Source organism: Myxine glutinosa, chromosome 7, assembly GCF_964187855.1.
Source record: "Myxine glutinosa chromosome 7, kmMyxGlut1.1, whole genome shotgun sequence".
Classification (NCBI taxonomy): Eukaryota; Metazoa; Chordata; class Myxini; order Myxiniformes; family Myxinidae; genus Myxine; species Myxine glutinosa.
Window position 1 is genome coordinate 35,176,831 of NC_136267.1, and position 13,525 is coordinate 35,190,355.

The following is a 13,525-nucleotide window of genomic DNA, read 5'->3' on the forward strand; positions in this document are numbered from 1 at the left end:
ATGCGCAAATATCCTTGTGTCGGCCTCCTCATGGGGTTGACAAGTTAAATCGGACAATTCAGAGGCTGTATTTTTTGTTAACTGGATGGCTGGTCCAGGTGAAAATCCTCCAATGATGACTTGACACTGATCTGGGATATGTTGGGTGTTCTTTGACCAAGACTCTTGAAGGAAGTTCAGTAGCTTCTCCTTGTTCTCCATTTTAGAAATGAAGTTTTTCCACTGTGGTACAGACAGAGCAGAGTTGGGACAAAAGGTCTTGAGATTCTGTGTACCTTTTCGCCTGCGGTATCTTTCCTCATATTTCAGGCTACTTGATGGATTGATGTCATATTTGTCACCAATGACATGAATCACATCACAACCTACTGGTTTCATACTGAGAATCTTGTGAAGGTACTTTTGCTGTAGTTGATCAAAATCGGTGCATCCCATACCTTGACAACGTTGAATAAATGCCATCATATCAACTACCATGGCTGTCTTTTCTTGGGAAGGAGGCAGTTCATCCATCTCTTCCCAGTGAGAGCCCATTGTACTCTTCAAAGCCATAACATAATCTGCCTTATTGCCTTTTCTCATCCCGTATCCGGATGGGTGTCCTTCATCTGGGTCAAACAGTGAGCTAGGGTAGTTTGCCCATTCATGTGAAAAAGCTTCCATTTTTCCCGAGTCATTTAGATTTTGTGCAAAGCACAGACTTCTTATCACTGCACTTTCTTTCATTTGTAGTTGTTTAGTCTTCTGTGCGGGTGTTGTTTGTTTTTTTCCTTTTTCAATGAATGTTTTCAGGCGTATAGGCTCCACTTTGTGGCCATTGGCATTTTGTGCTGCGTTGAGAGCTTTCAGTCCCCTCTCTTTTGCCTCCACTAGCTCGTTGCATGAAGCTAATTGGCCTGTTGAAATGTTTGTGAGGCCTGTAGTATTATATCTGAAGGGATTGATCATCTTCTCTTTGACTAGATGTTTAATTTTGGTGACCGTTTCCTTTTCTTTCTTCAACCTCTCTTCTCCTCCAGACAAGCTATCGTTCTTCAGATTCGCCATCATCTTAACTTGTTCTGATATTGATGTCATGCCCGGGAGTGCCTTCAGGTACTTGTGAATTGCAGCTGGCTGCTGTGATATGCCTGTGAAGAGCTTCGTTTTCGCGTCCTTATTATACGTCTGCTCCAGGGCCATATCTGTCCATACTCCGTTTAGCTTTCCTTCCTTCTGCCTGGCAACAAAGTTACCGTTCCTAAACTCGGCCTCAACTGTAGGCGGTAGCGTTTTCATAGCATCCAAGTAATGTGGAAGACATGATACATATTTGGTATGTCCAGCAGCCACTATATACGGCAGCATCTCTTCGGTAGATGCTAAATGAAGGTCCCAGTTGCCAGACCTCTCCGCGTGGATGTACTTCTTCAGGATGCTAATTAAATCGATATACATCAACCAAAGTTGGCTCGTTGGAGATTGACATGTCTTTATAAATTCGTCCAGCTTGCTCTTAACAGCCATTATACTCTCATGTGCGTCTTCACATGTTGAATGAAGATGTTCAATATCATAATTGTTTTTGCTGTTGTTTATTAATTCACATACCCTGTTGACGTGAACTGAAAGTAAGGACATATCATCAGTTTCGCATGACTCAGCCAAGATCCAGTCCTCGAAAGCTTCCCATAGAAGAGCGTAGATCGCATTCTCAGCCAAGGTGTGTGCCCGAAGCATCTGGTAGTAGTCTTTCCCATCCATAATCTGTTTGGAGGTCCCTGGTAAACACACACCTGATTCGACAAAAAGGTCTTCAAGACCAGTGCATTTCATCAAATAACCGATGGCTCCAAGGAAATTCATGACGATGTGGAAGCCACCCATTCGTATGATAAGGTTTTGATATTTCTCTGGACGTTTTTTCTGCAATGCTAAAACAATCTCATAAATTGCCTGGTCACAAGTCAAAACACAAAATTCTTGGCCTAGATCTTTTGCAACAGACATGCAGTAATCGACAGACTCTTGGACCACATCTGGGCTTGTTGGGGACATAGGAAAGAATGGGCCATAGCCAATCACAGAGGCTTTCTGCGCAGTTTTGGTGAAAGTTTCGTTGAATTCCTTCCAGGACACTGGCTGCATTTCATGTGTAATATCCAGTAAGTTAGTAGAGCCAGTCTGACATAGCTTGAACAAGATATAATGGTTCTGTATTTCTTCAAATCGGTTCCTGTTATCTGGAATTCGTTTAACGCCACAAAGAGAGCGGCTTCTCTGTCGATCAGTAAGAGTGATCCCGCTTGACCGTGGTTGTAAAGGTTCTGGTTCTTTTACTGTCACTGTGCGAGATTTCTGCAGTGGGATGCCTGATTTAACATGTTGGGAAGAATTGTTAGGATATTGATAAATTATGTGAGTGGTTCCATGAGTTGGAGTTCCATCAACAGTATTTTCTCTGAAATCTAGGTTGTCAATAGTAAATTGGGTAAAAACACTTTTGGCAATATTATATATATAAAAACAATAACCACCTTTAGAGGCCATTTTTCCCCGCAAAGCAGGGGTTGGCCTTTTTCGGGGACCGTGGTTGTTGTTGTTTTTGGGGTCCCCTTTTTGAAGCAATGTTTTACGGCCGGATGCCCTTCCTGACGCCAACCCTTTTTGCCGCCTTTTTACGACACACAGGGAATTACCAGTGAACTGGTACTCAATTAGCCGACCTCGGAAGGATGACAGGCTGAGTCAACCCCCTGGCGTTAATTCAGCGATCGACCGGGATTCGAACCCAGGATCCTAGGATCCTAAGCCGACACCCTAGCCGCTCGCCCAAGACCAACACCAATATTATGAGGGATGAAATAGCCTCGCCTCTCTTCCTGGTCATCGGGTTCAGCCGCCATAGTTGCTATATATCTCTGGGCATCCGTATAACTAATAGTTGCCAAATCTATTTAGTAATGTAACTGTGTCTTTGCTCCGTGTCTGTTTTATTATATGTATAGCAGTACCTACATGTTTCAGAGTTTTTACATTGGAAATGGCAGCACATATATCCTGAGTTAGGTTAAGAACATTTTCATGCTGTTTCTTTTCTTGTACAACACGCCCTTCAGACCCTATTTCTTCATCTGCTCCTGTTATCATCCATGCAATGTGGTTGTAAAGATCAGTTGGGACACATTTCTCAGCAGACTCATAAGAGATGGCCATGTTAGTTTGTTGAACATTCATTTGTTCTGATGACATACTTGATTGCATCTTATCCTTAATACTGATATATTTCACTTGACTACGAATAGCTTTCGCGGTATGGATGATTCTTTCATTGACACACAGTATTGACCTACACCTACCTGTTCAGACTCTGTGGTAACTTTTTCATTTTCAGTGCCAAGCTCGATGTAATCAAAATCTTTTAACTGACTCTTTACCTTTTTAACTTCTGCAAGTACTTTTGCCAAATTTAGCTCAGAGGAGCATAAAAGATTGGAAGCTCCAACCTGTGGAACAATAATTACCCTGTCGCCATAATGGTTTTGAAACTGCCTAGACAAGAGCCGCATATCACTACCAACTGACATTGCATTTTCAACATTATTATCAAGTAACCAACTTCTTAGCATATCACGCAAACGAGAAACTGAATAAACACAACCATCGTTGAACAATTTCGGTTCAATCTTAGAAATTACCCATAGAAATCCTTCTTCGTATGACGTTAACCCCTTATCAGTATTTTTTGCTATAACACGTTTCGTTAAGAAGTTCTCTAAGCACAGTTTATGATACCTGAAATCACTAGCAATCATATCATCACCACTTCCCTGCAATAAATGCAACATTGTTTCGTCATGTAGTTCTTTCGCTTTGTTCCATATCGATTGCTGTCGATCCTCAGTGGCAACAAGACAAAGTTTTCTATCACCTTTTCTGTCTCTCTCTTTACCACAAACAAAACATGTCGTTTTTAAATCGAATTTCGAAACAATCTTTAAGCGAGTTGATAAGCCAACAGGTGCTTCACTTGAATCGATCTCTGCTTGCAACTTCACCCTTTTCTGTTCTACGGTTTTCTTGTTGACATATGCACTGCGGCAGTCAGCGTGAACCTTGGGATTTCTGTGCAAGAATGAGTCCTTATTTTTGGCATCGTCTATGAGACGGCATGCGACACTATCACCCCGTTGCGTTACAGCTTGCAATAATGATGCATAACCTCTACTTGTGATTTTCTGAAGGGGAGATGATATCTTCTTCTGGCAGATTAGACAGGAGTCGTAATCTGTCTCATGAGGAGTCTTCCTTTTCTGACCAACTTGAATCGATGAGTCCCCCAGAGGTTCCATAATTGTTGTGGCAACAAACCTGTAACATGAATAACACATCATGAGTACCGATGAGTAAAATAACAAAAAACATTATAATGTAAAATTATGCAGGATACATCTTTTTCTAGCAATTTCCACAAATTTGGCTCGAACAATACAAGGGGTCAACATAATGACTATATTACTTTTGATGAATATCTCGCTATCAAAAACTTTGTTTGTGAGTTCACTTTCTTCAGTAATATGTTTATTTTAGTTCTCATGGTTTATGTGATATAAGACGTCTTATTGAAGAGGTACCTAGATTTTCACATTTGTCCCATTAGGAGTCTTTCTTTTCTGACCAACTTGAATCGATGAGTCCCCTATAGATGTTCCAAGATGGGTGTAGCAACAAGCCTGAAATAAAAATGAATGACACATTATTCGATATATGAATAACATAAAAACAGATTTTCACTTCCCTTTTAGATCAATGAGCTTTTGAGCTCTGGTGACGTCTTCGATGATGTAATAAAATTAATTTTACTACCCAAAGTGTTAATATCTGATATAAAATTGTTATGGAATGCATTATGAAGCTAGATCAAGATAGAATCTATGCTGCTACACCATAAAGTGAAAATAATGAATGCTATCTGTATTTCTCAAGAATTTCCCAATTTTGGTGATTTTTCCAAAAATTACCGTTCCGTTGAAATGGGTTTACATAACAAATACGCATCTTTTGTAAACTTTATTTATATTAAAAACTTTGCCTATATGTCTTCTTATATAAAGAGTATATTTGTTATTCTAACTTTATTGGTATGTCTGAAATGGGGCAATCTATTGACGAGATACCTTAATTTTCACTTCCCTTCCAAATCGGTGACCTTTTGACCTCTGATGACGTCATCGGTGATGTAATCAAAATAATTTTACTACCAAATTGTAGCATGGGCCAATACCTTTCTATTAATGCCTAACATGTGTGTTTTCGTCAAAGCTGACCCTATCTAAATCCCAAATGTATTTCCCCTACCCCTAATTTTTTGACAAAAATTGTTGCATGCAAAAATTCAAAGTTATGGCCATAATTTCAGTTCGCAAGAGTTTTCGCAGAGCACACAACCTAGAATCTGTGCGGAATGAATATATCTACCAGAAAATCCATTCAAAGAAAGTATAGCATCCATCCCCACCTCCAACCGTTATTTTGCACGATAGCTCACTCTGGCTCCCCTACTATCTGTCTTGTTAGCTGGACGGACAAGGTCTTGCGTTCCCTCAGTGCCTGGCCCTCCATCTCCTGAGCCTGGCGCTCCATCTCCTGAGCCTGGCGCTCCATCTCCTGAGCCTGGCGCTCCATCTCCTGAGCCTGGCGCTCCATCTCCTGAGCCTGAAGGACTTCATCCTGCAGCTGCTGTCCACGTTTCTCAGCTCTCTCATCCTCCCCAACTTGACATGTCAGTTCCTCCAGTTCATACTGTTTTCGTTTTTCCATTAGAATAGCTGATTGTACACCACTGAGTTGGGATGTAATGGATGTACGGCTGTAGCTGGAACAATAGCTGCGTCGTGAGCTATGTGCACTGCATAGTGAGGCAGTCTTTGGTCGGTGGCTTCCTGACGAATGTCGTCGGGAAGAAGAACTCGGCCCACACTCCTGATTAAGGGAAGAACCACTCGTGTTTGAAGGTACGTAGTTAAGAACACAGTCTTTCAAACGTTCAGGGATACGTATATTCCTTTCGGGTCGGGAAGACGCCGTTAATTCATTGCCAACTGATGATGGCCGGATCCGGTAATTCGGTGGCTGATACAGGCTGACGGCGGCCACCGAAACAGAGACAAATGGATTCGTGCCATGAGTCGTTAAAAGACTAACCGGGATAATGTCGCTGGTATTGTCTGCTGTTTGAGTACACTCCGCAGTCAGGGTAACGGCGACATTCTCGTCCATGATTTCCTTGTCCAGCTGTTCGTTATCCGGCTCAAAGGACCATGAAAAGTAGGGTCTGAAATCCTACGGTAAAGGCTATCTAGTACGGAGGATAATAGAGAACAGTGGATCCAGGAAAAGGGCCGTGATCAAACGGTTCGGACAGGACGAGACACTAAACTCCCTTTCGGCACAACATTTAATAAAACAAGGCAAAGATGGCGGCAATCAACTCGCTCACATGAGCCATCAGCAAGAAGCCGGAAGTCTCCTCCCTTTCCGGTGCAAATTAAGAGAAAAAAGTAAGAATTACAGGCTCGCACTACACCAACATGGCATCAACATATTGCAAGAAAACATTCATAAGCAAAGCAGGAAACGTTCACGTATATCGTACGCATAACATCAGAGACTTTCTAACATTCACCTTCAGACCTTTTGTCTCCATACATTCCTTCCACTTGTTCATCTTCTGCTTCAGTCCATCCATACTTTCTGCAATCAACACCAGATCATCTGCATACAACAATTCCCACAGTAAACCCTCCTTTACGTTCCGAGCCAGCACCTCCATCACAGATACAAATAGTAGTGGACTTAGTACCGACCCCTGATGCACTCCCACCTTCACCTCAAACTCACCACTGTTCCCGTCCTTCGTCCTTCCCAGTCCACGTGAACCATTTTGAAAGAATTGCATCGCATGGAGGAAACAACAGCCAAAGAGGACAGCGACCCAGAATATGAGCACGGGGCTAATGCCGTGTTAATTCGTAGTCGGGGTTAAGGATACTTTCCTCTGTTCGCAATACCCTCTGTGGCTATCCCTAACACTTATAACATCAGCCGGGCAAGCTATTCACGCTCCAATGGACAGGATAGCAAAAAGACCTGCCTAGAAGAGGCGGAGCTACAATGGTTTTATGGGCGGGTGGGTGGGGGGGAGGGCTTGGACAGGGTCGGCAGGCCACGTCCCCCCGCCCCTCCAGAGTGATGTGGCCCGATGAGGTGGGCGAAGTGTGAAGAAGAAGCTTCGAGATTCTGGCTTTGGCAGTGTGACTGAGGAGGCCCGTTGTCTCGGGTGTGCTGGTATGCTGCAGGATGTGGTCGTGCTTCCTTTTGCAAAGAACGAGATTTTTTTTTTATATCTCTCGTGAACGAGTGTGAAGTGGTGGACAGAGGAGAAAAGAACGAGGGCTGTGCTCCCTGATCGCCTCGATCCCGGGTGCCATCGGCTTTTGGTTTTGCCGCCACCTTTCTGGGCTTCCCACCTGTGTGGCTTCGGGCTCCAACAACTGCCGACTTAGCATGGGATCCATTTTGGGCCAGTTGAGTGCCGGAGTGTGAACTTTACTTTCTTACCTTACCCTGTGTGTGTTTTTGTGTCTGTGTGGAGGCTCCTCACCTTATCATTTTTACCTCGGCATTTATTTTCTTTATTTTCATTCCGTGCCTTATTTTATTGAAAATAATTATTGTTACATTTTTTGTTGTATTATTCTTGATTGGGTTTCAAAATAAACCCGTGCATTCGCGAGAATAAACGCTTCCTGGTTCTTCAGTCCCGCGGGTCAATAACCGCCAAAATTGTAAATCACCTCGGGAGTTAAAGCTGGTTCGGCTCATCCATCCAAGGCTTGGTGGTAACCCAGCTGTGGACAGGACAGTATTTTTCGTGGTAATGAGTGTGGAAATATTGGTACGAACATGGTTTAAAAGACCGCTCAAGGGAACCCCCGAAAAGTTTGATGACAGGTTGTCTCTTGTTCCAACCAAACCAAAACAGACTTGTTCCACACAAGATTTGTTTTAAATTATAACTGTAATTTGAAAAAGTCTTATAAATTGTTATAAATTGTTCTAAAGCACGTAATGTCATACAGTGTATGTGAAGAAATATTAACAAACGTTTTATCAAAAAATATGAAACAACTGAAGTTCTCCGTCTCTGTTATGATTAGCACATGAAGTGGTTAAAGGCAAAAACAAACTTTTACTTTGACATGTACATATGTGCAACGATTTTACTATAATGTGAGAACCCTAAGCGACATTTTCCCGACCTATTTCCCGACGAAATGCTCCTACACATCACACGGTCCATGCTATTCCTAACTCAAACCTACCTTACTTACCTCCATAAACATAACAATGAAGCGCGGTGCCACACGCGCTACTTGCTACCAAGGAGGAAGCGGACAACGCGGTAGGTTTTAAGGGTCTTTATTCCAACGGGTTCACTGTAGCACTGGCGCGCTCCGGGCTGCGCGCCCGGTGTATATCCTGAGGCCACGCCTACCCCTGGGGTGTGGCCGCCGCCCACTTGGTGCGCGGAATAATGTCACCACGCCAGTGAGCTTTCGTGTCCGCCACACGCGCCCCCCCAGAATTCCCGCGCACCTGGAGGGCCAGTTTGCGGGGCAAACGGATGACCCGGCCGAAGCGCCCTCTGGCGACCGGCGGCATCCGGGGTGCAGGGATGCCAGCTGGGATGCCCCCGGCTGTACCCGGGATGGGTGCCGGACCGGGGGGCGGCGTGCCGGCGGTGCTGGGCGGTGCCGGGGGTCCGCCCAAAGGGGGGCGGCCCCGACGCGGGGGCTGAGCCACCGGCGGTGGGTGGTCCACGTCGAGGTGGGCCGGCTTGAGGCGATCCACCGAGACGCGGTCGGGAGTACCGCCGATGTCCAAGGTGAAGTGTTTCACCCCGGTCTCCAGCACGCGGAAAGGCCCGTCGTACGGGGGCCGCTGTGGCGTCCGGTGGGCGTCGTGCCAGATGAAGACATACTCCGCGGTACGAAGCTCCGGGGCGACGTGCGTGGGTGGGTGCCCGTGGTGCGCCGTCGGCTCCGAGGCGAACCTCCGGGCGGTCTCCTGCAGTGCGGAGTGCTCCTGCGCCGCGGACCATGGTGCCGTGGGGTCGGGGAGGAACTCGCCCGGCACCCGCCGCGGTTGTCCAAAGACCAACTCCGCCGCGGATGCGCGCAGGTCGTCCTTGGGCACCGTCCGGAGGCCCAGGAGGACCCAGGGGAGCCTGTCGACCCAGCCGCCATCGCGGAGGATGGCCCGGAGCGTGGCCTTCAACGAGCGGTGGAACTGCTCGCACAGGCCGTTGGCCTGGGGGTGGTAGGCCGTGGTTCGGTGCAGCTGGACCCCGAGCCCCTGCGCGACTGCGGCCCAGAGCTCCGAGGTGAACTGGGGGCCGCGGTTGGACGAGATGTCCGAGGGGGCGCCGAACCGGGCGACCCAGGTGGCGATGAACGCCTGCGCGACGTCCGCCGCCGTCGTCGCCGCCAAAGGCACAGCCTCCGGCCACCGGGTGGTGCGGTCCACCATGGTAAGGACGTGGGTGAAACCCCGCGAGGGGGGTAGAGGTCCCACCAGGTCCACGTGCACGTGGTCAAACCTACGTGCCGGCACCGCAAACGGAGCCAATGGGGCCTGGGTATGCCGGTGCACCTTTGCGCGCTGGCACGCGAGGCACGTCCTGGTCCAGCCGCTGACGGCCTTCCGGAGGCCATGCCAGACAAACTTGTCGGCGACCAACCTCTGGGAGGCCTTCGTGCCCGGGTGGGACAGGCCGTGGATGGCGTCAAAAACCTGGTGCTGCCAGCCCGCGGGCACGATGGGGCGAGGGAGACGTCACACAAGAGGGCCGTGCCCGCGCCGTCGAACGGCACCTCGGTGACGCGGAGGCCCGTGACGGCGGTCCGCAAGGCCTGGACACCGGGGTCGGGGGCCTGGTCCGCCGCCATCCGGGCGTAGTCGATGCCAAGGTGGACGGCGTGGGCGACGGACCGGGAAAGGCAATCCGCCACCGGGTTGTCCTTTCCCACGACATGCCGGATGTCCGTCGTATACTCGGACACGGCCGAGAGGTGACGCTGCTGCCGGGCCGACCACGGCTCGGTGACCTTGCCCATCGCGAAGATCAGCGGCTTGTGGTCGACGAAGGCAGTGAACGCACGGCCCTCGAGCAGATGGCGGAAGTGCCTGACCGCCAAGTGAAGCCCGAGCAACTCGCGGTCGAAGGTACTGTAACGGCGTTCGGGCGGGCGAAGCTGCCGGCTAAAGAACGCCAGCGGTTGCCAAGCTCCACGCACCCATTGCTCGTGCACCGCGCCCACCGCGTAGTCCGAGGCATCGGTGGTGAGGGCGATCGGTGCATCAGGCGCCGAGTGCGCGAGCATGGTGGCGTTAGCCAAGGCGAGCTTCGCGCCCGTGAACGCCGTGTCCATCTGCTCGGTCCAGGTAACGTCGCCTTTGCGCGGCTTACCTCGGAGAGCTTCGTGCAGGGGGCGCAGGAGCTGGGCAATACGGGGCAGGAACCGATGGTAAAAGTTCACCATGCCCAGGAACTCCTGCAGCCCTCTGATCGTGCGGGGGCGCGGAAACCCCTTCACCGCCTCCACCTTGGCCGGCAGGGGGACGGCTCCATGCCTGGTGACACGGTGCCCCAGAAAATCGATTATGGCGGCGACGAACCGGCACTTTGCGGGGTTCACAATCAGGCCATGCTGGCCCAGGCGTTCGAAGAGCGTGCGGAGGTGGCGTAGGTGCTCTTCGCGGGACGCGCTGGCGACGAGGATATCGTCCAGGTAGACGTAGACAAAATCCAAGTCACGTAGGACGCTGTCCATCAGTCGCTGGAACGCCTGAGCCGCATTCTTCAGACCGAAGGGCATGCGCAGGAACTCGAAGAGTCCGAATGGCGTGATGACCGCCGTCTTCGGGACGTCCTCCGGCCTGACGGGGACCTGATGGTAGCCGCGTATGAGGTCCACCTTCGAGAAGAAGGACATGCCCGCCAAACGGGCGGAAAAGTCCTGAATGTGGGGGACGGGGTAGCGGTCGGGAGTCGTGGCGTCATTGAGACGGCGATAGTCCCCGCACGGTCGCCATCCCCCGCCGGGCTTCGGCACGATGTGCAGCGGCGACGCCCAAGCGCTCTCTGAGCGCAGAACGATGCCGAGTCGCTCCAGGGTAGCGAACCCCGCTTTTGCCACCGCCAGCTTCGTCGGCTCGAGGCGGCGTGCCCGGGCGTAGACCGGTGGCCCGACGGTGGGGATGTGATGGGCCACCCCGTGCTTGACGGCCCCCGCCGAGAAGGTGGGCCACGTGAGGGCCGGGAAGCCGGCGAGGAGGCGGGTGAATGCGTCCGCTGCCGGAAGCGTACAGACCAACGTGGCCGGAACCGAACCGTTCGGCAAGCCGCTTGGCAAGCCGCTCGTTGAGCTGCTCGGCGAGCTGGGCAACCCACAAGCGAGCGAGCTGAACGTCTCGGCCTGGACAAGACGTCTGCGCTTGACGTCGACCAGGAGCCCATTAGCGCACTGGAAGTCCGCGCCAAGCAGTGCCATGGGCACGTCGGCGGTGACGAACGTCCATCGGAAAACCTGCCCTCCGAACCGCAGAGAGAGGCAGCGTTTTCCGTACGTACGGATGGGCGTCCCGTTCGCGGCAAGCAGCGCGGGGCCCCCACCCGCGGCGTGCTTGTCTGACGTGCCGGCGGGAACGACACTCACCTGCGCTCCCGTGTCGCACAGGTAACGGCGCCCGGAGAAGGTGTCTGTTATGAACAGCAGGCTGCTCGAACGGCCGGCGCTCATCGCCACTATTGAGCGCCGGCCCGGGCGTTTCCCAACCTGTTGAAGGAGCATGGCGGATGACACTGCCGAGCTTCGTGGCCGAACTTGGCGTGGAACCAGCACCAGGTGGTGGAGCTGGAGGAGCGCTGCTGGCTCTGCCAGGCTGGTGGAGTTGGCGGGTTTCCCCACGGTGGCGGTTTTCGCCGCGGCGGTGGGCGGGGCGTGGCGGCGGTCACGAGGTGCGTATCAGCATGCTGCGTACGCTGTATAAGCTGATGCTGTGGATCAGCAGCATCAGCAGCATTAGCAGCATCAGCCACGAGGGCCGTGACGGCCACGCCGACTCTCGCCCGCGTGTCCGAAGCGGCGAAGTACTTGTCCGCCTCGGCTGCCAATGCTCGGGGTTCCGTTAGCCCGGTCCCGGCCAACGCGAGGCGAACCTGCGCTGGAAGTTGGCGACGGAAAAGCGCCCGGAATCGAGAACCGGGGGCTTCGTCGCCCAACAGTGACAGCATATGGTCCATTCGGACCGACGGGCGCGTGTCACCGAGCTCGAGGAGATCCAGGAGGCGGTCGGCCCGTGCGTCGTCCGTGAGGCCGAACGTGGCTAGGAGTAGCCGCTTGAGTGCCTCGTACTTGTGGCCGTCCGGTGGGTGGCGAAGGACGGACACAACTGGAGCGGCCGTGCCGGGCCCGAGGGAGGCGACAACGTGGCAATAGCGCGTGTCATCGCCGGTGAGGCGTCGAAGCTGAAATTGGGCTTCGGCCTGGACGAACCAGACTTCGGCCTGAGCCTCCCAAAATTCGGGAAGTTTGATGAAGTTGGCCATGGCAATGGCGTCGCGTGTGGAAGGATCGCTCCGGCAGATCCAACGTCGAGGGGGTCACCAGTAAAGCGCGGCGTTACGCGCGCTGCTTGCGAGCAAGGAGGAAGCGGACAAGCGGTAACTTATAAGCGTCTTTATTTCAGGAGCTCACTGTAACACTGGCGCGCTCCGGGCTGCGCGCCCGGTGTATCTCATGAGGCCACGCCTACCCCTCGGGCGTGGCCACCGCCCACTTGGTGCGCGGAATGATGTCACCACGCCAGTGGGCTTTTGTGTCCGCCACAGTGGGATGATTGCCCTTGGGATAAGGAAGAATTGATCATTAGTTTTTGGTGAAGCTCAGGATATTATTCCGGATCAAGGAATTTTTTTGGGAAAGATTTTTCTGTTTTACTGCATTAAATCTTTTATTCTTATTCTTCAATGATGTTTTTCTCCTCCAATTCCGAGATATATCAAAATAAATTCTCTGACAGTTCGGGCCTACTTTCTTTTTCATTTATTGTTTTGGGGAGAAGGGATGTTAAACAAAACGTATTATTCCAACTAAACCCACGGCGGGAGTATGCGCTCTACTTAGTGGCGTTCTAGTTCCCATTATAATTATTGTGGTATCGTGTTATTCCGTCATTTTTCAAATATTGTCACCATGGTTACCAGTCATTTCAGAGCCGGTCAATCCCTTGGCCTATGTAATTAACATCTTCAGAACTGTCTATATTTTTGCGGCCCTGGGTTTCGTGGCTCCTCAGAGGGGTAGCATCAGTTGACCTCAAATTTACAGGGCCTGAGGCTACCGCGCATGAACTTCTTGTGCCGCAGCAGGTCGATAAATCAACCGTGGATACCAACCAGTCAATCAGTGCTTCAGTGTCC

At 50.7% G+C, this 13,525-nt stretch overlaps 1 protein-coding gene across 1 annotated transcript in view; it reads right to left on the reverse strand.

The window, feature by feature from the left end:
• Positions 1-2,955: 2,955 nt before the first annotated feature.
• LOC137431110 (uncharacterized) overlaps positions 2,956-13,525 on the reverse strand; it is a 55,391-nt gene continuing 44,821 nt past the window's right edge. Inside the window, exons 15-16 of the mRNA XM_078782672.1 lie at positions 4,614-4,712; positions 2,956-4,350 (exon numbers count right to left, since the gene is read on the reverse strand). Coding sequence (XP_078638798.1) covers positions 4,614-4,712 — 99 coding nt within the window. The 3' untranslated portion in view covers positions 2,956-4,350. The remainder of the gene's footprint in view (positions 4,351-4,613; positions 4,713-13,525) is intronic.